Source organism: Alexandromys fortis, unplaced genomic scaffold (assembly GCF_014885135.2).
Source record: "Alexandromys fortis isolate MF-2015 unplaced genomic scaffold, M_Fortis_MF-2015_v1.1 scaffold_27, whole genome shotgun sequence".
Taxonomy (NCBI): Eukaryota; Metazoa; Chordata; class Mammalia; order Rodentia; family Cricetidae; genus Alexandromys; species Alexandromys fortis.
The window spans coordinates 9,252,171-9,276,477 of record NW_026067952.1 but is presented as its reverse complement, the minus strand read 5'-3'; the positions used below and the strand labels follow the sequence as shown (position 1 = coordinate 9,276,477).

The window sequence follows — 24,307 nt, the reverse complement described above, 5'->3', positions numbered from 1 at the left end:
ATTTGAGAATCCACTCTGCTCCTTGATGTCCTTTCTCTGGTGGAAGAGGTGAAGTGAACTTGGGGGGTCTTGCTGTTTCTCCACACCTCTTCCTGACTTGTAATGAATCCTTAAGAATTCAACTTGAGACAACACAGCTGGGAGGGCAGAATGAATGATGTAGAATTCGGCATGGCCATGTGACTCTTTGTATTTCTGTGCACTGCAGGTTTTAACAACTCGAGAAATTCTTTGGCTCCATTCAAGGGACTTCTAAACCACACTGCTGCCTGTTGGTTTTGGCAGCATCCCTTCCTCCTCTTCTGGGTGCAGGTGTTTAGAAACATTCGTTTCTCCAGTGAGGCGAACAGTACGTGGAGATAGAGAAGTTTGGAATATATTCTTCCTCTTTCCCACTGGATCAAAACCACTTATCTCACTGTCCCTACAGTAAAGGCAGGCAGTCTGATCCTTGTTTTTCATAAAAGAATTAAGCTGGGGGTTTATATGGAAGCTCAAGGTCATAGTGTAGTACAGGATCTCTGACCCTAGTGAACATGACTAGAGCTGGCTCACATGGAGCATGTCAGGATAGCCAAGTGGTCTGAGATATTCAAGCTGGCTCTACCTACCTGCCCTTGTAACACACAGCTCTGCCCTCACGAGACAGCAGTATCAGCTCTAAGGGCAATTAGAACAGTTAATGAAGAGGCAGTTCTGCTTACAGCTGCCGGGTGGTCATGGAGTCTGATACCTAGATCTTGTCCATAGCAGGCCATGGCTTGCTCCCTGTCTTGTTAGGGGCCTTCCCCGCCCCCCGCCTCTTTATGTTCCCCTCCAATCTGTGAGGACTCCTGTTGAGTTGGTATTTGGGGTTCTATGAATGAAGTAGGACTGGACATTGGAGTTTTGGATTCCTCTTGATCCTTTCACTTGGCTAACCTTTATAGTTCAGGCCAGATTTATAGCAGCTGTCTCGCAGGTTGTGGGGTGTGTGTGTGTGTGTGTGTGTGTATGCAGTTGTTGAATAGGAGCGGGAGCACCCCGGCCGCCTGGCTAGCTTATGCCCTGAAATAACAACACACAGACTGTATTCTTTCAAACACTGCTTGGCCCATTTCTATCTAGCCTCTTCTAGGCTAATTCTCACATATTAATTTAGCCCATTTCTAATAATGTGTGTAAGCACCCCAAGGTGCGCTTACCGGGAAGATTCTAGCCTAAGTCCATCCTGGGTCAGAGCTTCATCGCGTGTGTCTGCTTCCAAGAGCAGAGCATGGTGTCTCTGCTTCAGAGCAGAGCTGTCGAGTCTGAGCTCACTTCCTCTTTCTCCCAGCATTCTATTCTGTTTACTCCTCCCACCTATGTTTTAACCTATCAGGGCCAAGGAATTTCTTTATTGCTTAACCAATGAAATCAACAGATTGATATATGACACTCCCACATCATGCGGTGCTTGGAGTGACCCCGGGACCGCACTTCTGCTAGGCAAGTGCTATGTCAATTAGTGCGACCCTTAGTTCGTTGTTGGCATCATTGAGCTGCCTTCTGAGCAGCCCTGCTGAGTTTCCATTGGTGTAGGTATCACATAGAGCGTACACATAGAGTTGCAAACTGGCTCTGTTGCTCCCCCAATGCCCGGTACTTAGCCATTCTTATACTCCAAATACTATGTTCTTTTTTTTTTTTTTTTTTCTGATTGTAAAAACAGTAAATCAGAGGAAAACCAGATAATACCTGTAAGGAAAAAAATCATAATCTTATTGGTTTATAATCTACAAAGAATTGTTGTTAATTTTGATCTAGTTCCTTTATTTTTCTTTCTGTGAAAGTTCAAATAGAGAGCCAAGCATGGTGGAACACACCTTTAATTCCAACACTGAGAAGGTTGAGGCAGGAGGATCATAAGTTGGAGGCCAGTGCCAGCCTGGATTGTATGTGGGGAAGCACAGTTCTCTCTCAGAGAAACTTTTGAAATCGGGGTGATGTTTAGGGCTTTTTAATCTTGTTTTTAACTTTGCATAATTACTTTGCTTCGTAACAGAAGCTGTGAGCAGTTTGGATACCTGTGGTCCCTCGTGAGTGTTTCTCTCCTCACTCTGCCTCTCCTTTCATCCTGTGCCTCTTCTGCCAACTCTGGGTGTTTGAATGATTTTCCTCTAGCTTCCTAGAGGTATCTCTGTGTAAATATGTGGGTGTCACCTGGCGATGGTGGTGTACACCTTTAATCCCAGCACTCAGGAGGCAGAAGCAGGCGGATCTCTGTGAGTTCGAGGCCAGCCTAGTCTACAAGAGCTAGTAGGACAGCCAGGACTGTTACACAGAGAAACCCTGCCTGTCTCGAAAAACAAAACAACAACAACAACAAAAAAAACCCCAAAAACCACATGAGTATCTGTGTGTCTTTCTGAACACTAAACAATGTTTATTTCGGGGCTGAAGAGATGACTCAGAGATTAAGAGAACTGGCTGCTCTTCCAGAGGTCCTGAGTTCAATTCCCAGCCACCACGTGGTGGCTCACAATCATCTGTAGTGAGATTTGGTGCCCTCTTCTGGTGTGCAGGCAGAACACTGTATATGGAATAAATAAATCCTTTAAACAAACAAACAAAAAAAAAGGATGTTTGTTGTTTGTTTCACGCTCTTCCCCTAACTCTGCATTCCTGTCTTTGGAGCCCGTGTTCTCTTCCAAAGCTTCCAGACATAATCCTCCCATGTTAAGGGGAGTCTTTGTTTTGTGTAGGAGTTTAATTGGACAAAGTAGGCTGTCTTCTAGCTTTTTAGTGAACTTGTTTACATTTATGACAGCTGTGGGAAAATGACAGATACTTATAACGCTGACTTGAGTGAGCATAATTTTAAGAGCAGAGTTCAGATGACAGACATTTGAGCTGTGGTGGCTAACTCTGTTTGCCCCATTGAGTGTGTGCTATTTTAGTCTTTGTGAATGTCCTGCTGGTACGCTGGGCCTGTACTCCCTTCAAACCTGTGCTTTGGAAAGGGGGACACTGGAGGGTGGTTGCATGCTTTGAAGTCTCAGAAGCTACATCTCTGTTTCTTTCTGTAATGTCAGGTATACATGGCTATAATTCCAGCATTCAGAAGGCTAAGGCAGGAGGATTGTGATATGAGTTCAAGGCCAGCTTGCACTACATAATGACTACAAAATTAAGGGGTGGGGTAGATGACTCAGTGGTCAGAGTGTGGACTGCTCTTGCAGAGGACCCAAATTTGTGTTCCAGCACCTATATAGGTGCTCAAAACTACTTGTAGGGGCTGGAGAGATGGCCCAGCAGTTAGGCAAATTTCCTGTCCTTTGAGAGGACTCAAATTCAGTTCCTGGCACCCATTGTCTGGCAGCCAGTAATGCCAGCTCCAGCAATTATCTGGTCTAGCTTCTCAGGGCACCTGCTCTCATGTGCTTGCCCCCATCCCCAATATATATATATAATTTAATAATTAACTTTAAAATTTTAACAAAGACAAAACCTTGCCTGTAGTTTCATCTGACACACTCTTCTGACCTCCTTGGCAACTGCACTCATATACCCTCATACAGACACACACAAATTTAAATAATTCACAACAGAAGGTAGGGCTTAAAACAAAGTCAGAAACAGTCTTTCTGTGTAGGACAACTTCCTAGTTACTCCAAGGAGTAAAAATGAAAGTTAAGATGGTCCCATGTATCATCAGGTACTAGCCGGGTCATTCATTGTACCTTTGTCTACCCCCTTGATTGTTCATTTTCTGATTTAGGTCCTTTATCTTGAAGTGATCTTTGGAGAAAGTGTGGATAGCTCTCTTTTCCTAATTTAGCATGCACAGTAACTTTGTAAGCTTCAACGCAACAAAATTATTCAGCAAGGAAGGCCTCTGAGCATCCTTGAGACCAGCACAGTGGTTATGAGTGAGCAGGTTCAGTTCAACAGGCTTGTCCCTGGGGGGGGTTCTTTGTTCATAGAGTTCACTTCTATGGGGCATAGCCACGACCTCAGGCAGTGATCCTGTGGTGGGGAGCCACATGGCCTCTTTCAGGCTTTCTGTGGCTTTCACCATTGTGGTCGCTGCAGCCTTTTAATTTTGTTGTCATTTGTTGTTGTTGTTAGGATTTATATATTTTTCATTTATGTGTGTGAGTGTGTGTGTGTGTGTGTAATGCACCTTTGTGTATTTATATGTACTACATGTAAACAGAAGTCCTTGTAGGCTAGAAGAGGGCATTAGATCTCAGGAGCTGGACTTTTAGGTGATTCTAAGCCATCTGATGCTGGTGCTGGAGACCAAACCTATGTTCTGGAAGAACAGCAAGTGCTCTCAACTGCTGTGTCATCTCTCTAGCCCATTGATGGGATTTTTGTCATTTGTAAAGTAACAGTTTTACTCCTGAGTTAGTTATCAATATGTCTTAAGACTCTTTATTCTGACCCTCTCTGTATTCTTTACCTGGTTTCAAGTCGCCCTCTGCTGGCTCCAGTCTACCTTCCCATTCTCTGTGATGCTTCTATCTCCATCCTGTAGGGTTTGACATTTGACACACCTTCAGCCTTTTTCTCATTCTGGATCTCCCCCCCCCCCCCCAGTGACTTCCACTTCATTTGCGTTAATTCCCATCTGCATGTCTGTGCCTTAACCATCCCAGACATTTCAAACACCATGGGGAGGCAGACTGTCCTTCTGCTGAACTGCCCTTCCTTCTCACACAGTGGCTGCTTAACAGAACTGCACTCAGGAGGCCGAGGCACGAGGGTGGAGAGTGTAAAGCCGCGCCAGGCTACACAGAGCCCCTCCCCTCTGCTAGCACTTGCCCAGCACTGCTCCAGGTTCCCACACGTCAGCTGTGTCAGTCAGCCTCCTCTAGTCTCTGCCTCAGCTCTTCTGCTGCACCTCGTAGTTTCTCGGATTGACCTCCCAGCCCTGTTTAATGCCTCCTGTTTTTCTCGAATCTGCCCCCCTCTGCTCTGTCTCTGCCTCTGTCACCTCCCTGCTAATCAGGTGGCTTCTCATTGTCTCTAAAATGACCCAGATTATAATTTCCCTGTCACTCATGGCTTGCCTTCCCTCCACCCCTCTCTCCCATCAACCATAACTTGCCTTCCCTCTTCCCCACCAGCCTGATATTTGCCCATGCTGATCTCTCATCTCTGACTTTATGTGGGTTGTTTCCTCCAGCTGGTAGGGATACTTCTTTATGTTCCACTGTTTCCCTTACCTCAGTCCCTGCTCATCATCAGTCCCATAAGCTCATAGGGAGCAGCACTATTAGGAGGTGTAGCCTTATTGGAGGAAGTATGTCACTGTGGGGGTGGGCTTTGAGGTCTCCTTTGATGGTCAAGCTGCACCCAGTGTCAGTTCACTTCCTGTTGCCTTTAGATCAAAATGTAGAGTTTTCAGCTCCTTTTCAGCACCATGTCTGCCTGTATGCTGTTATGTCCCACCATGATGACAATGGAGTAAACCTCTGAACTGTAAACCACCCCAATTAAATGTTTTCCTTTATAAGAGTTGCTGTGGTCCTGGTGTATCTTCACAGCAATAGAAACCCTAACTAAGATATCATCTATCTGTACCTCACCGCCTCTTTGGGCAGCATGCCTTTAGACCCCACCCTGTAAAGCCAAGTAAGTACATGTTGCCTCTGCCTCCACTCTATCCTTCAGAGGTCTACATCTCTTGTGGATGCATAGTTATTCCTATGTCTGTATCACCAGTCTCAAACCGCTACCCCTTTTAGCTCAGCGATAAACGCTGGTCCTAGCTTGATGAATTTCTAATCATGTTGGAGGGTTTTATCTTTGGCAGGGAACTTCCTCTATTCTGAGGGTGTTCTCAAGAGGTTTGAGCTTACTTTGTAGACCAATTCCTTCCTCTCTCTGGGATTGTAAATGCGTGGATTTGGAATATGGTATCAATTAGTTGAAAAGCTTTGGGGTTTTAGAGGCAGGCCTTTAGAGAAGAGAGGATGACTCTGGTCAAAGAAAGGAGGACCTTTCGTGCTCTCAAGGCAGCGTCTGGTAGATTTGCTTGACTGTAAGGACAGTCGAATGGCTTGTGAGAAGAGGATTTTGTATTTCATCAATAATTCTTTTTATTCAAATCTACATGTCTCTTATAACATAAATCAGAAAGATTAAATATTGCTCATAAAATAACAGAACCTAGGAGGGCTGGTTGTTTCACATCAGATCTGTTAATTCATACTAGTTTTGTCCAAACCTCTAGCCACCTGCAGTACAGGCAGGTTCCCATTCCTGTTAAAGGCTTATAATCACAGAAGCAGGAAGAGCAGGAGCATCAGGAGTTCAAGGTCATCCTTAGCTATACAGCAAGGGCTAGCCTATGTTACATTAAACCCTATCTTTAAAAAAAAGATTTAGCATTTTGATTTTACTGGAATTATATATTATGAAGGGTCCCATAGTACAATTGCCTGCATTTTGAAGGACCCAGGAGTCTTCAGTGTTCTTTATAGATTTCTATTAAATTATTAGTGTTTGTGGTTTTTTTTTTTTTAAACCTCTGAGGAGCTGGAGGTTAAATATGGGATCTTGAGCATGAGGCGTTTTGCTGTTAAACTATGTCTCCTGCACTCTTTATATTTTTAATTTTTTTTTTTTATTTTCGAGACAGGGTTTTAAATTTTAAATTTTGAGACTGGCTGGCCTTGAACTCCCTCTGTAGTTCAGGCTAACCTTAAACTCACTTTGTCACTTGAGCTGGCCTTGGCTTTATGATCCTCTTGTTTCAGCCTCCCAAGTAGCTGTGATTACAGGCCTGCCACCACCAGGTGTGACTTTAAATTGTGAATATTTAGTTTTATCACTACATTAAAATTATAAAGAATTGCCTCATCCTAAAATTAATTTTTTTCCTTTACAATGCTCTTAGTGTATGTATAGGCACATAACTTTGTATTCCTTTGTTTGTGCAAATCCCTGTCAGATTTGTTTTTTTTTTTTAATTATTTTTTATGGGCATGCATGTTTTGTCCACATGTCCGTGCATCATGTCCTTGCATGGTGCTCACAGTGGCTAGAAGAGGGTTTCAGAGTCTCTGATGTTGGAGTTACAGATGCTTACGAGCCACTGTGTTGGGTCTAGGAATTGCACCCAGGTCCTCTAGAAGAGCAGCAAGAGCTGTTCGCTGCAAGCCATCTCTCCAGCGCCAAGACTGGGGTTTTTGTTGTGATAGTAATACTTGAGGGTCCCCAAGGGAAAGAAGCGCCCGGACTAACTTTGTGTCTGAAACCCACTGACATGTGACAAAGGCCCTGGTGGATGGATGGTTGTTCAGAGGTCTGTCCTCTGATGGCCATCTTGCCATTTGTCCTTTTTGGAAGGTTTTGTATTCACTTTTATCATTGATGTTAGAATGAAGCTGACCAGGCCCCAAGCTTGGGGGATGCAGCCACAATTTCTTCTTTTCCTTGTATTTTCCCCAGCATCTTACTCAGCAGCCTCAGCCCTGCTGTGGCACCCAGAGTATATCGTTTTGAAATGTGGTAACTGCCTTGGAGCTGGCTAAGAGAGAGGTACAGGTTAGTGATGATTTTTGTTCCATATGGATCTTTGACAGTCAAAAAATGTAAAGAAAGCCACATTCTTATTTCCAACATGAAAACATACATGCTATTCCCTGGCCAGATGGACAGTTGGATGGAGCTGCTTATGGAGGCTGTCATTGTAAATGCAGGTCCTGTGAGCCGTAGTGGAAGCTGTCTTCTGGTGCCATGGGAGGACTTCGGATAGGTTAAATCATGTCCAGGGAAAGGTTTACTTCCTTTTTTTTGCTCTTCACTTCCTGGTGCTGGATTGGAATGAAGGCCTTGTGTGTGTTAGGCCAAGTGCTCTACCACAGAGCTGCAAAGGCCAGCTTCTCCTATAACAGAGTGGAGTTAAGTTTGATCTGGTACCACCTTCATTTAAAGCATGGACTTCATGGACTGTGTTGTTATAATAGTCCTTCATGATTCTTACCTTGGAGGAGCCATGTTCTATGTCCCATAGCACAGCAGAATGTGATAAAGGAGAAAGCCATGGTATCCCATTGCTACTTTTCAGCAATTCAGGCCCGAAGCCCATCCCAGTGTTAGTACTTATGCAAACACTCAGCCAGGGAGAGAATGAGCTTGAGAGTGCTTGTTCTGATCCACATTTCTTACATGAGTTGCTAGAGAAAATGCTTACAATTCTGTTGGTTTCAAAAATGGAATTCCTGTAGAAAGGTCACTGTGCTGTCGGCCCTGTCATTTTTAACCTCCTTATCCCAGAGCTCATCTGCAGTGTGTCAGGTCTGGCTTGCTGCCCTGGCCATAAAAGGCAAAGAATGTGCAAAGCCTTGCTCCCTCAGCACTTCATCCCATGTGCCACGTGCTTGAGTTCACAGTATCAGCCAGGGATGTTAACACGTTTTCTCCTGTAGTCTGACTATGAGGCAAGACTCCGCAGCTTTGCCAGGAGCTTAACTCCTAGGTATTATCTCAGAACACACCTTAGGCTATCTACTTTTGAAACATTTCTTGGCAGTCACAGGAACCCTGGAAGCTCATCTTAGCCCCTGGATTCCGACTGAGGGGGTGGCAGCAAGTCAGGTGTGACTTGGCATGCTTCAGGTCTCTGCACTGATATTCAGTGGGCAGCCTGGCAGCAGTAGCCAGGGGCTGAAGTATGTCCGAGTAGGAAGGACAGGATTGGCTTCTTGGGAAGATACTTGTGAAGGAAAAGAGCAGGAAAGGCCTTGTGAGTTGTATCTAGGAGGACAACTGCAGGAGAGAACACAGCTGGCAGGGCACCACAGCAGCAGTGTCTTGGGGTGCCCATGGTATGCCTCCTAATTTCTCAAATGCCTGGACCAAGCAGGTAGATCAGTGGTATATCAAGATCACACGCACACTCACACACACACGCTAGCGCAAACAGCCTGTGGTTTCCATCCTTGCCTTGTTTGAGTAGCTCTTGGTGTACTAAAAAGAAGAGAAAAGCCTGCACCTTTGGGGAGCCAGAGTGCTCTAGTGGGCCTTCTCTCAGGAAGCTGATCTGAATGCTGTCTTAGTCACTGTCCTGTGGCTGTGAAGAGACACCATGACCAAGGCAGCTCCTAAAAGAGAAAGCATTAACTGGAGGCTGTTTACAGCTTCAGAGGCTCAGTCCATTGTCATTTTATCAGGGAGCAGCATGACAGTGTACATGACACCTGAGCAGTAGCTGAGAGCTGTGTCTTAAAATACAGGCAGAGTGAGAACTGGGCCTAGTGTGGACAGTTCCCCCAAAAGGCCACACCTTCTCCAACAAGGCCATACCACCTAATCCTTCTCAAGTAGTGCCACTCCCTGGTAGCAAAGCATTCAAATTTATGAGCCATTCTTATTCAAATCACCACAGGTGGCATTGTGCAAGGGAGCAGGAGTTGCCAAAGCACTGTTTCCCAAGGGAGTCTTTTAGCAACAGCTTAAGGACCACTCACTGCCAGGAGGAAGGGCAGGCTGAGGTTGAGAAATGAGATTCTTAGATTTTCCTGGAGCACTTACTATCCCTGCTCAGAGCCAGAGAAAACTGGGAAGGCAGCAATGGGACTGGGGTTGGGGGTGTTGTATACTGCTCCGCCTTGGAGAGCATCAGAACGGGGAGAGTTAGAAAGTGTGAGCTGAAGTTGCATGTGGGAGTTTTTCTGGGACTTGTTCTTGAATGTGTTGTTAGTCCATGGCAGCATTTACAGTTGACTTTATTTGGAAAGCCTGATTCTTCCAAAAAAGAAGAGATGGACTCTGCTCAGTGACCCATAAGACAACTAGCTACAGCTTGACCTGGCCGCCTGTCGGTCATTAAGCTGCATCATTCTGCTGCCCCTGTGAGGCCCTTGTCTAAGGCAGTCCTGACTTGTATTAGGAAACTCAGGCTTTGTCTGCTCACTCTGTTGATTATTTAAACCTCTTGGCCTACTAGATTTTTATTTATTCTGCTTTTGAGACAGGATCTCTGTAACCCAGATTGGTCTTGAATTTGTGATCCTCTTGCCTCAGCCTTCCAAAGTACTGTGATTAGTAACATTATGTCCAGAAAGAGATCATTGGCTTATTTCTTAGGCAAATGTCACTTTAGTGTTGGTGTGAGCAGGTGGAAGGGACCTTGGACTTGAAGGCATCTTCCATTGCAGGAGTGAAAGTAGTGCCTGAAGTCCAAATTTGAGGAAGATTTCATACCTGTTTTTGTTCTTGTGAACTGTGCTGGGGTTATAGGGTGTGGTGGGTGCAGAGTGAGGCGTATGGATCCAGAGCATCTGATTTGTTGCAAGAGTCTTCAGTAATAGTTTACTTAAGCCTTCAAGCTAAGTTTAGCTAGCTAAGCTCTAGAGTGCCTGGACATTTGGCTTTGAAGAACTGAGAATTACTGCTGGGTGTGTTGGTGCATGCCTTGAATTCCAGTACTTGGGAGGCAGAGGCAGGTGGATCTCTTGAGTTTGAGGCCAGCCTGTTCTACATATTGAGTTCTAAAGCTGTCCCTGCACTTTGGGTAGGTAAAAAGGACACATGTGTCTAACATGACAGTACAGCAGAAGCATGCTAACCCCTGACATCTGAGTCTTACCCAGTGCTATGGGTGAGGCTCCTCTAAGAAGTCTTTAACCTGCATGGGCCCAGCCTCAGGAGCCTCCTTATAAAATGCCTTGTGAGGGGGGAAATAAGCCTCTAGGAGTTTCTAAGCCTCAGACCTCACATGGCCCAGTAGTTTCCCATACAGATGTATCAGAAGGTATTTGTGAGCTGATGACAGAAAATATGGGTCACTGGGAGCCATAGTGTAGAGGACTGTGGAAGTCTAATGTGGCTGAGGTAAGTGAGCACAGAGCAGCTGTGGGAGCTGTGGGGTTTGTAGAGCAAAGGTTTGGGTAGGATACCTGTTCTCTAGGTGCATAGTGATTTTCTGCGGTGGGTGGAGCTCAGCTAGGAAGTGGAGGGGCAGAAGCAGCCTTGTTAGGACCAAGAGAAGCAGCTCGAGGGAGTCCTGAGTGAATAGACTATGGGCAGTGGCGTGCGCAGGGGTCAGGAAGGGAGAGGATGAATTTGGAGTCAGCTCTGTGCAGTTGTGGGGAAGGTGGGGCACAGTGCACCTTCTCAGTGGGAGGGCGTGAAGAACTGGACTCTGGAGGTGAGGCTGGCAGCGTTCCTTGAGAAATAGCACAGACTTCTAGGAGGCCTTTCAGTGAAGGGGTCTTGGACTCAGGTGGCGACAGGTGGGTATTTTGAGCCTTCTAGAGAGCTTGTTTCTGAGTGATCAGTCTGGGGTGGTCTGTAAGTTTTTAACACAAAAGGTGTACTTTTGTAATCATTTGTCTAGCTTTGTCCAGAGCAGTGGCTCTCAACCTTCCTAACGCTGTGACCCTTTAATATACTTCCTCATATTGTGGCGACCTCCGGCCATTAGACTGTTTTCACTGCTACTTCATAATTCATTTTGATACCGTTATGAATCTTAATGTAGATATTTTTGAAGATGGGGTTGTGACCCACTGGTTGAGAACCACTGGTCTAGCTGAAGTCCTCAAGTCTCAGGAACATGTGAGCACCTGTATTTTTACACAGCTGTTGAGGACAAGTTCAAAGAATACAAATATGGCACTGCTCTTTACTTCCCACCTCCATGTCCTGGGTTGGATGTCCTCTCACGGGCTCTCAGCAGTCTGTCAAATTGGTTATTTCTTTATTAAGCTGGACCTTTGGGTGGTTGGCAGCTGCAGTGTGGTGGTAGACCTGAGGAGCAGGGCCAGTCTGGTTGGGGAATGCAAAGCAGGTGGGTGGAGCTAGCAGATTGGCCTGTGGGCTAGCCCAGCAGCCCGCACAGCATAACCCAGTGTCTTCCCTTGTCTTCCTAGGAGTATAAACAGAAGCTTGCGCGAGTAACCCAGGTCCGCAAGGAACTCAAGTCCCACATTCAGAGTTTGCCAGACCTCTCACTGCTGCCCAACGTAACAGGGGGCTTGGCACCTCTGCCTTCTGCTGGTGACCTCTTCTCAACTGACTAGGACAGGTATCACGCTCCAGGGTCCCATGCGTGCCAGAGAAAAGAAGCAAGTCACTGTTGGACACAGCCTTCTTGCCCTGGCTCCACCTCTTCAGCCAGCATCCGCCTCAGGAACGAAGCAGGGGACTGTGACTCATTCTCCAGCTCCTCCTGAGCACAGTTAGGAGCCGTGCGGTTGGACTCTGTTTTGACTCGTATTTGCTAAGAGTACTGACTCTCTCCCCCCACTCATGTTCTCGTGCCCTGTTGCTTTTCCATTCTTAGCGCTCTCTTACTCCCGTAAGCCATGAAAATCATGTGTATTTCTGGAAGCTTTCAAAAGAATTTTTCCCCAAGTGACAACACATGTCATAGAAGTAGCTAACCCCTTTCTGAGCTAGGCTTGGCCAGGTTCAGAACAGGCTCCCAGTGAGGGACTCAGGCTGCAGGCGTTGGCTTTCCTGGCTACCGCCCACAAGGTTGGCAGCACAGCCATTAGGCAGTTTGCCACAAGAAGTTTGCCAAATTGCTGACCCTTCCTGACCATTGCTTCTACTAGAGTGGTGTGGTCAAGGTTAGGTGTGTTTGTTTTTCAAGCATTCTAGAGAATCTGGTAGTAAGATTCAAAGCTGATCTGGGATGCAAAGTCACAGTGCAGGTAGATTGACAAGTCATTTGCCTGGTTTCTCCCCTCAACCTTCCCATGCCACACATCTCAAGGGTCCCTGGTATTAGAGTACCTCCCTAAATCAGGACCCTCTGCCCCCTGGTGCTGTGAAGGTAGCTGTTCTGGATGGCGTGCCTCGGGCCGAGGATACTCCACAGGTTGTTCCTGGGCTCTTGTGAATGTTGCTGTCACCCTTCCCTTGGGGACTGGAGTATACACCAACTCCACCACGTGGGCTTCCATCCACAGTGCCGTGACTAAATCTGAACAGCTCTGCAGATAGGACACTGAGCACGCCAGGCGGTTCATGCTGTTCCGTGCTTCCATGTTCCCGTGCAAGGAGAGGAGTCTTTATACAAACAGCTCACCTCCAGCAGAGGAAGGGGATGTAGGGAGACTAATTTGGGGTTTTAATTCCATTATCATGCCAGCCGACATTATGACTGAATGATGTAGTTAAGATTTTTATCTTATGTCTAGTAAAGATAGGGCTTAAACCTGAAAAATCTTTCTAATCTGGCAGGCTTATTTTTGACATTGGAAAGGGCAGAAACCATTTTGCTCTGGTAGTGTAATAGGAATTAGAGCCCGAAGCTGAAGTCTAAAATCCATAAGAAGGAATTCAGTGAAGGGGCCTGAGAAACTTCGTTATTCTGAGTTGCTGTTTTTAGGATCACCAAAAAAAAGCACATGTCGTTTTACATGTTAAAGCAAACTTGTGTGTCACCAAGTAGGCAGCCCTCAGTGTGGCAGCGGTGGTGCTCAGTTCTCACTGAGCACAGTGCTGATGGCTGTTCACTCTGCCCGTGGTTCTGTCGACATTGTCCCCATAGGCTACAGTAGGTGTTTGCCGGCCACAGACCAAAAGACTGTAGCAGCTCTGCTCTGGTCACTAGGAGAAAATAGGACAACATCACATATCTGACCGGCAATCAGTGCATAATTCTTACAGCAATATCAAGAAATGAACCTGTAGCGATTATGTAAGTGAATGTGTTGGCTTCTTAACCCCCGTTACTAGCAGACTTCCGGTGAGGAAGTTGGTTTTGTTTTAATGAAATGCTTTGGTTTTAATCTTCCTTGTTGTACCCCCACTCCCACCACCAGTCTCCCAACCATGTGCTTACTCCCCTTGTTTAATTTAATGGAACGTCTTGTCGCTGAGAGTTGATCTAGCGGGTGGGGTGGGTGACTTATGGTTTTGTGTTTATTTAGGGCATCCATAGGCCTAAGGTTCTTCCCTTTAGGGTTGTATTCCTCAGAAAGTCTTCAGTCTTTTTTTGTTTTTGTTTTGTTTTTCTTAAAGGATATTTTTAAAGCTTAAATTTGTATATTAATTTAGGACTTTATTTAGAAGAATAGGCTGCCATCAGTGGTAGCAGTATATTCTGAGATGTCTCATAGATATATATTTTTGAATAAAGATGGTGTTGTTGAACAACATTTTGTGATGTTTCTTCTTCCTGCCTTGTGTGGTGGTGATCACCCATGGAGAACACTGTCTGCCCAGACTCTTCCCCCTTGGGGCTGTTAGCAGCATAAACTTAAAATAACAAGATGAACTTACTCTCCGGTTCTTTCTTCAAGCTTGATTGACAGCTAGCAATTCACACTGTTGCAGAGAGAGCCAACTGCATTTCATCCTTGTGCCGGCGTGGGGACTGGTGAGAGCAGCTGGTGACTACCCCCAAACACGGATGGCAGCTTGGGAGGTCTTGGCTGCGGCATTTCCATTCACACTGCCAGGCCTCATGGGAGCCATTTGATTTGCAGTATGGTGAAGCTGCTGTAGGAAAAGTGCAAAATAATCAACGCACCATCTTTTTAAAAGGTTTCCGTGGGTTTCCAGCTAGTGTTGACATCTAGTTGCAGACCCGGTAACTGAATATTCCTGGTTAAAACTCAAAGTAATAAAGAAGGCGCTGGAAATGGGGTGCTCTGAAGCAACCTATGTGTTTGGAGGATGGATACGACCGTCCTGCCAAGTGACGGCGATGTTACCTCCCAGGTGTGGGATTACCTGTTTCTCTCCTGATGCAAGAGACTTTAGTAACTGCGGTCCACCAAGACCAACTCCAGCTAAAGTCCTAGATCACTGTCAGGAAAAATTAAGACTACATATTATCTGTGCCCTTTTTTTCTCCCTTAGATTTTTTTTTCCATGTGTGTGAGTTTTGCCTGCATGTATGCATGTGCGCCACATGCGTGCCTCGTGGTTATAGACTAGGCCAGAAGGCTTTGGATCCCTTGGAAACTGGAGTTACAGATGGTTGTGTGCTGGGAGTCAAACCTGGGTCCTCTGCAAGAGCCCCAACTACTCTTTACTGCTGAGCCATCTCTCTAATTCTTCCCCAACCCCAACCCTGTGTTCTGTCTTAATAAAAGTTGAGTGTAAATTGTGAATCTCAGACAAGATCTTGTGTCTCAGCCTTCATGATCTTGTGAATTCCTTTACTCCTCTCTATAAATAGTGTGTTCATAATTCTCTTGATTTTAATTAGCTTTTGATACTGTGACATGACACTGAGGTCCTCACAGCTTGAGAAGGAGTTGACGAATCTGCCAAAACACTTAAACCTTGGGTGATTATAGTCATTAACTTTGTGTGACCTTTCTGGGCCTGGTACCTCCCTCCCAGGACCTTGATTTCTTATCTCTGAGCTGCATGGTACCAGATCATTCCAGGCTCTCTGCCAGCCCTGAAAGCTGTGGTTGTTGTTGCCTACATCACCTTAGAAAACTCTGGGTAGAATGTCCTGAGATGCCGGTAATATAAATAAGTGAGTAGGTTCCTGGACCTGCTAGGTCGGCTTCCATGACACCTTGGAGATTTGTGTCTACAGGAACGAGGACCCAGAGACATTGCCAAGACCAGGAAGGTGGATGAGCGCTGTGGCTTGCCAGCTGTCAGCTGTATTGGGCTCTTTTAGAAAAAGCCATTTCCTGGCCTGGTTTTGCTCTTTCTCCTAGAATAATTCATCTAACTAAACTTATTTCTCGCCGCCTCTGTGAGGTTTCCATTTAAAAATCATTCTTCCACTCTCGGGCACAGATTCAATTAAGAATCCATTATTCCCCTGCACAGTAGGTTGGGATTCATACAGCTTTATGTAGTGTTGAAAGCCCAGTTTGTTCAATTTTTTAGACCAAAATAGTTATTTTGCATTAAAAATTTATTCCTACCACTGGTTTGATAAATATTAAAATTAGCATTATCAATCAATTCATCTTTTTTTTTTTTTAACAAAGAGGTGGCATTGAAAAGTGCTAACTGTCTTGTCCCTCACTGTGATGACCTTGGGTAGGACTCCTGGTCACTTAGGCCCTTGGCTGCTTTCCATAGGAAACCTAAGTTGCACAAGTAACTGCTGAGGTCCTTTGAAGGTCTAAGTTCAAGGCCTGGGCTTCTGAGCATTTCTGCCCCCTGAGACTTCCTAGTGAACTCGGTGCCCGCATAATACCCTCCCTCCATAGGTTTTTAAATGCTGGTTATCTGCATGAATTCTTAGTTATGAACTAGATAAAGCAGTTACAGACATCCCTATTAATAACTTAGCACAATGCCTGTCAAACAAGACCAGTGCCAGGTCTGGGACAGATGAGCACAGTGATGGCTGTGACTGTGTTAAATAATATATGGAGGTATTTACATGCATGTGCTCTGAGAGGCTAAAAGTAAGGTGTGTTGGAAGGCTGTATACCATATAGGTGGTACTTACAGTAAAGGGGGTCAAACCCCATCCCTCTCTCACCCCCTCACTCAGGGCTGAGGCATTAGAACCAAAGGAAGATATGGGGGGGGGGTAAGGATTCCTTCAAAGAGCACCACCATCAGTGTGTGGAGTCTCACACAAGGGAGCAGTGGGTGCCAACATCTCTTTCCCCAAGACTGAGGCCAACAGGAGCTGAGTGGTCCCTGCAGAGTGGCAGTCCAGTGGACTGCAATGACCCCTGCCTGGCAAAATCTAAACAATACGGTGCTAGTAGCTAGCTAGGTTCACAGATGAGGGGTCAAAGAAAAGATGTGCCCCAGTCTGGTGAGGCCTCCCTCCGCTCCTGGGGTCCGTGAGGTCAGAGTGGGGGAGAGCAACGGCCACATTCTGGCATTCTCTGACTTAGGTGCTGGGTAAGGACCACGTGTGAACTAAGAATCAGGGAGACTACATCATTGGGAGAGCTTGCGATGGGGTGAGCCCTGGGGACTGGGAGAAGAGGGTGAGAACACCCCAGAGGAAGTTGTGGGGGCCAAGCCAGGTCAACTCCTCAGAAAGTGCCGTCTCTTGCTTCCCTGACACCACTCAGTTCCTTGGAGGGGTTAGAAGCTTTAACGAGGGCACCCTGCCCTGTGCTGCTGTCTCACCTGCTGCAGACCTGGAGCAGTCTTGCCACTTGCATTACAGCTTAGCTCCGTGCACGTAGGTCGCCAAGTTGGAACCAGCTTGCACCTGCATCACCATGACTACTCCCCAGTGAAGTGTGGAGGCCTGAGTTGTCCTTTGGTTGGAGACTCTTGCCCACTCATTGGGCTACAGTGCTGCCTGCTGTCATTGGAGTCTCACCAACCTTTTGTTTATCGTGTTGGTGATCTAGGGCCTTCACGCCTCCCTTCACTGTTCTGTTTCTGCTACCCACTTTCCTTTCCACAGCATTAAGCTGTTAGTAAGCTCGCAAACTACCGTTCTCTGTGTAAATGTGGATACGCAAAGCACGATTGACCAATACTGCTGCGTGCTGCATGTGTGATGTTGTGCAGCCAGCACCACCGTCCAGTTCCAGAACATTCTCACCCCACTTGAGGAAACCAGCTAGCCCTGAAGCAGTCACTTCCAGCCTCTGGCAAACAGCCTGCTTTCTGTTTCAATGAAATTCCGTTCTCTAGCCCTTAAGATAAATAGAATCACACAAATGTGACCTTTGGGGGGCTCGTTTCACTTGGCTCAGTGTTTCCTGCTTGCTTTGCCTGCCTTTGTAGCAGGTGCCGGATTTCATCCCTTTCTGGAGCGGTGTGACAGTCTGTTGCGTGGACATGCCACATTGTGTTTATCGGTTAATTTGTGGACGTTTGGGTTTTGTTTTGTTTTCTACCTCTTGGCTTTGTTGACTGAGCTGCTCTGAACTCGTTTGGTTTGCACACCTGTTCTCAGATCTTTAAGGTATGTGCCTCTGCAATGCTTTGTTGACTCCCATGGGAGGCCTTACCCTTTCTGAGGAATGGATGGGGGGGGGGTAGCAGGAGGGCACAGGAGGCGAGGAGGGAGGGGAAACTGTGGTTAGTATGTAAAATAAATTTGAAAGATTTAATAAAACAACTACAACAACAAAAGGTATGTGCCTCTGAGTGTCATGGCCAGGTCACGGGGTAATTGTTTGCTTACCTTCTTGTGGAATGTGTTAGCTCTCTGAGGATTAGAATCTGTAGAAAAGGACTGAATTATAAATCAGAACATATTAACAGCAGGAGGCTGGCTGGTCCTTGGCTTTATACATGCTAGAAAGCCAAGAAGACCCAGGACCTGCTCACCCCAAGAAGCTGGAAGCTTCAGAAAAAGAGGCACAGAGTTGACTCGGTCCCATTGGGAGGCTGAAGACCCAGAGGCTCCCTGGAGTCACAGGTTTGAATCCCTGGGTGATGGTAGCCGTAGTAAATGCACTCACTCAGAAAGCGTGTAGTACACACGTGCTGCTTCCTTTTGGTTCCCTTCTTGGTTCCTCCTGGGTCTATTGGACGGTACTATCCATGTTCAAGCTGGTGCTTCACCCTTTGCCTGCTCTCACACAAGCCTGGCCTCTTGCAAGGCTCCCTTAATCTAGAATGCAGGCCGCTTTCCAGCCCGTCAAGGTGACAAGATTAGCTTTCTACAGCAGCTGACCATATCCATCTGTGCCAGCGATTTGGCAGCAGTCCAGTTTTCCTGCATTCTCCAGTACTTGTAAGAGCCGATCCAAGAGCGCGAAGACTTACTTCTGTGTTCTTCTAAGATTTAATACCATCCTTATACATAGTAAATGACCATTATAAATGTATATACTTCTGAGATAGAGGAGGGAGGTGGTGGGAGGGGTGGCTTTTGTTTAACAGATGGTTCCTCCTTGTGCACAGAGACCATCAGTCTTCTGCTAAGGCCTGCAGTGGACCGAGGGAGGCCCACACCTATTTTGGAAGGCAGCCTATTCTACTTGCTCAAACTCTGATCTCAAGTCTAATCCTAACTAAAAATACCTTCACAGAACTATCCAGAACAGTGTCGAAGTGTCCGAGTATTTCTGCCTAACCAAGTTGACACAATTTTTTTTTAAAAAAAAACTTTTAATATTTTATTTGTCTGTTTATGTTCATGAGTGTCTTGCGTCCACATGTGCCTGTACAGAACATGTGTGTCTGGTGCCCTCTGAGGTCAGAAGAGGGCATCAGATCTCCAGGAACCGGAGCTACAGATGATTGTGAGCCACTGTGTAGGTGCCTCTGTCTCCTAAGTGTAGCGATAATGCCACCACTCCCAGCAATGTGAGGATATCCACCACCTCAGCTATTTAGAGTGTGTGTGTGTGTTAAAGACATTAGAAATTCTCTTCTAGCTATTTTGAGGCATATAATAAAATGTCCACCATAGTCATTGTACTATGTCACGGAACATGAACTGTTATTCTCTGTTCCGAATGAGCTCCCAAACCTGTCAATCATCTGTCCCCAGCCCTCCTGCCACTGTTCTGGTCTCTACATCTCTGAGGTCAGTGGTTTGCCACCCACATATGCATATGAGCAGTAATTGTTTTTTCATGTGGACACATCACACACACACACACACAGACACACGACACACACACACACTTCATCCATTTGTGAGAGTTGTGAGTCACCATGTGTATGCTGGGAATTGAACCCAGGTCCTTTGGACGAGTAGCCAGTGCTCTTAACCACTAAGATATCTCTCCAATCCTTTTAAATAATTGTATTTCTTACTGTGTGCATGCGTGTGTGTTGTTGAGGGGTAGGAGCATTGCAATGGCACCCTGTCAGAAGACAGTTCTGTGGAGTTGGTTCCCTGTGGGTTCTGGGACTTGAACTTGGGTCTCCAGGCCTGTGTGGCAAGCCCCCTTACCTGCTGAGCTGTCTTGCCAACCCTATCTTGAGAACCCTGCACGGTGTTTCCCATTATGAATTAACTAATTTTTGTGGCTAAGAGCTCCCCTCTCTCTACATCCTTGTAGGCATGTTTTTTCTCTTCTGCAAGGGTCATTCTGACTGTTCCAAGTGGCAGCTCATGGGTTTGATTTACAGTACCCTGACAACACATGATGTTTTTTCATATATTAGTTACTTTGGAGACTGGTTTCTTTCTCTCTCTCTCTCTTTTTTTTTTTTTTTTTTTTTTTTTGAGAAATTCTATCCAGAGCACTTGTCAAATTTTAATTGGATTATTACTGTTTTGTTGTTGAACTTCTGTTTGTTCTGGACACTAATCCCTTGCTGGATGAATAGTTTGCAAATATTTTCTACCATTCTCTAGGCTTTCGTTGATTGTTTGAAGTTTGACAATACTATTGGTCAATTTTTGTTTTTGTTTCCTGGTCTTAGCAGCATTTGTGGAAAAGACCATTCTTTCCCCTTGAATGGTTTGACTTTTTTTTTCTTAGAGCCACACCCCCACTTTGGAATCTGGAGACAAGGTTTTATTATGTAGCCTAGACTGGCCTCTAATTCTCTTGTCTTTGCTTCATGAGTTCTAGGATTACAGATGTGCACCACCACATCTGATCCTGAAATCCTGAACGCTTCGAAATGGGAATTTAAAAGTTTCCTTGGTCATGTGATGACCAGTCAACCCAGATTAGCTTTAAAGATGGTCTTCCTATCTCAGTACTTGATTAAAATGTTCATGGTCCTGGCTTCCTGGTATAATTGTAAATCTTAAGAATATTTATGAACCAACTCCAAGCACACTTTAAAAACTTATCTCTACCCATCTTCAGTAAGGGCACCATCTATTATAGTTAAATGACATTTTGAGTAAAAATAATGAAAAATAACTAATCCGGGGAGGATTAACCGCTATGTGATACCCTAAACTCAGACATAATCGTAATCACAGAAAATGCAAGTAGAACAGAAGCAAGACCCAATTACCTGCTGCCCGGAAGAAACAACCTTTAACAAGTAGTTTCAAAGGAAAGAATGGGGACTGGGAATGTAACTGAGTAGGTAGATTGCTTACCTAGCGTGTATGAAGCCGTGAGTCACGTGTCTGTATTTCCAGCACTGGGAAGACAGATAGGAGAACCAGAGGTTTAAAATCATTCTCAGCTGATTTTTGTTGTTGTTGTTGTTGTTATTTGATTGGTTGTTTTGTTTTTGTTTTTACTGAGTTCCAGGGCAGCCTGAGATCCATGAGACTATCTTTTTCTGTTTTTTGTTTTTTGTTTTTTTTTTTTCTTCTTTTAAGGGAGTTAAAATGGTAACTGAACCAATCTGGGTAATACCATTGGGAAAATGACATCAAAGAAAAGAATATTAGTGTTGTTAGAACAGTTCATTTTGTAATGGTAAAAAGCTAAGGATAAAGGAGATGCCACCCTAAGCATTTGTGCCTTTAATAACAGCTTGAAAATGGATGATGCAAAAGCTGATGAAATTGCAAATAGACAAATATACTATTATAATAGAGATGTCAATACCTACTCTCAGGGATTGATGGGATGAGTATGGAATACATATTTGTGTACTCATCCATCTCAGATGTTGAAACCCTGGTCCCAATGTGACGGTATCTGAAACTAAGGTCTGGGAGGGGGGCACTGCTAGCAATCAGAGCCGCTTGGGTCCTGGAGCCCTGACTAGGGTCAGCTGGTGAATAAAGGACGAACACACATCTAGAGGAACGAAGAAAGGACAGTCACACAGACACAGTTGGAAGCTGGGACCAGGTGTCACTACCTGGAACCTTAGCGGGTGGTTTATTAGGCACAGATGGGGAGGGACAGGAAGAGAGAGGGGGTTGCTAGTCTCAGCGGGCTGTTTCTGCAGGGAGCAGTCCCAATTGTAAATATCCCGGAGGAGGAAGCTGTAGGCAGTCTTTGCACACACACTGGTCAGGTTTTCACAAACGCGCACACCCAGCCCCCCCTAGGAAAGCTCTGCCACTCCTCTTTGAGCCTGGGTATGTGGGGAAAGCGATGGAACTGAGGCTTGATGTCTTCAGCATGGCTGTGCCCATGTCAACAATATACATTTACTCAGGATTTTACTCTGTTCCCTACAGAAGTCATTAGTTCATGGTAGGATTAATGACTTTGTAAGAAGCTGACAGCAATGTAGGGTAAAGGGGCCAAGGGAGAAACACCCTGGCCCTGGCTTGACCCTGAGCTCAGAGACTTGAAAATCCCTGCCCCCCACGACTCAGTGTTAAGGGGCATCCCTGGGAAAGGTGTCTTCCATACTCTCTTGTTCCCCTTGGGATGACTCCTAGAAAGCCTACCTCTCCACCTGGCATCCAACCTGAAGGGCCCTAAACTTATTCACTTTGCAATCAAATTTGGCCTCAATATCCCTGAGATAACCAATCCAAATTACTGCCTAACGGCACCCTAGGTGCCAATATTTGGGACCTTTACAGCTATTACGAGCAATAAGGGAAATGGAAAGAGATTCCATACGTCCAGGCTTTCTTTTATCTCCCCTCCAAACCCTCTCTCTGTTCTTCCTGTCCCGTAGTCCCTCCCCTCCCCCACAGCTCTTCCTAGCCATGAAGCCTGAACCGGATGGTTCCTCCGCCACTTTTGGTCCCGCTAACAAGCTTCCCACTATCCGCCTCAACCCACAGCTCCTTCTCCAGTGGCTCCTCTGGTCCTCCCTTTTCCCTCTCCAGCTACAGGCCACCCTAATCCAATCTCCCTGGCATTCCCTCCCAGCCCACTGGCAGCGCTTAGTCCTCCTCCTACTTAATCCTCCTCCACCGTGGAACCCTCTCTACCTCCTACTGGGCCTAACCTGGCCATGGTTTTCCCTTTGCAGGAAGTCACCAGGGTGGATGACTCTGTCAGGGTACATGTCCCCTTCTCAATAAGAAAACTCTTTCAGATAGAAAAAGGATTGGGGTCCTATCCTGCTAATTCTTCCACCTCTAGTAACGAATTCCAAACCTCACCTTCCATGACGGTTATAGGATTCTCACCAATAGCTTTCTCCCTGAGGAGCACTGGCAAGTCTAGGAACATGCTAGGGTGCATGCAGACGAAGTCCACCAAATTGACGCTGCCTTCTTGGTTGGGGCTGAAGCAGTGCCCGACGGGGATCCCTAAAAGAATTATAATACTGGGACGTCGGGGTGGGGCGTTTTAGCTACAGATCAATTAATAACTTGCCCCGAGGATGGTCTCTATAAGGTTGACCTAACAGTGGTAAATTGTAAAAAGAACCCGAAAGGTTATTTAGGACAAAAATGAAAACCTGTCTCAGTTCCTAGGCCACCTTACACAGGCCCTCCTGCAATATAACAGTCTGGATCCGATAGCCTTCTCCCCCAGATGGGAAACAATTCCTTTTGATTTACTTCTCCCAGAGTTTGCCTGACCCTCGGACCAAACTTAAATGCCTTGAGAAAGGGTCCCTGATCCCAGAGGTAGAAGTCTTAGCAGTGGCCTTTGAGATGTACCATAGGAGAGATAAAACAAACAAACAAACAAACAAACAAAAAACCTGATGTTGGCTGAGGTCTTTCAGCTGACCATAGAAACTGCCCAATCCCTAATAACCTCAACCATGTCCAAGATGCCATCATGTTGACTGCCCCCATGTCCCTCTCAGTGTTGGCACATCAAGCCCAGATTGTCCTCCGGCCAACCTGTTAGGCCTTGCCATGGACAATTGAGGGGGCCTGGACCCCCTTGGCCCAACCACCACCAACTCCAACAGGGAACCGTGGGTAGCCATCATGGTATCAGGGCAATGAATCTCTCTCCTTCTGGATTCTGGGGCTGTTTATTCTATCTTGACAAAGTTTGGGGGACCCACTCTCCTCATTCCCCTATTATCAGGGTAGGGGGACAAGCCTTACCAACCTCACCAAACTCCACCACTCAGTTGTATCATTATGGGTGTTATTCCCTTTACCCACTCCCTCCTAGTGGTACCAGTGTGCCCCATCCCCTTGCCAGGGAGAAACCTCCTAGCCAAAGTGGGAGCCTCTATCTCCTTTGCTCCCCCATCCGCTTGACCCCAGGCTTCCCAGTCATTCTGTTCCTTCTCTTCCAAATCACACAACCTGACACACCTTTTCCCTTGCTAGCCTCTCAGGTGCATTCCTGAGTATGGGACACCCCAAACCCATCAATAGCCAAACATCATCTCCCCCCATCATCCAACTATAAAACCCTTTCACGCCTGTCCAGGGAAAAAAGTGAGATGTCACCCACCCACCTGGTTCTGGTTGTTTGGGAAGGTTTGTCTGTCTGTTTTGTGGGTGTGCATGGGTTTGTTTTCTGGTGTGTCCATGAGTCTTGTGGCAGACATGAGAACCGAGACATAAATGGGTCAGGCTCAGATGAATGTATGAATGATGGTGGCTACTCCATATTTTGTTTCTGACTGGTCTCTTTTGAATGTGTGAGCTTTCTGGGTGTGTGTGTGTGTGTGTGTGATCGTTGGTTTTTTTTTTTTTTTTTTTTTT

At 45.9% G+C, this 24,307-nt stretch overlaps 1 protein-coding gene across 6 annotated transcripts in view; it reads left to right on the top strand.

Moving 5' to 3' along the window:
- The window catches only part of Rprd1b (regulation of nuclear pre-mRNA domain containing 1B), a 45,851-nt gene extending 31,766 nt beyond the window's left edge, over positions 1-14,085 (top strand). For 2 of the 6 annotated variants that reach the window (XM_050150771.1, XM_050150770.1), the window contains exon 7: positions 11,850-14,085. In XM_050150771.1, the coding sequence (XP_050006728.1) occupies positions 11,850-11,999 (150 nt within the window). In that variant the 3' untranslated portion in view covers positions 12,000-14,085. The other 4 variants (XM_050150769.1, XM_050150768.1, XM_050150772.1 and 1 more) reach the window with 3 other exon arrangements.
- The last annotated feature ends 10,222 nt before the right edge of the window (positions 14,086-24,307 follow it).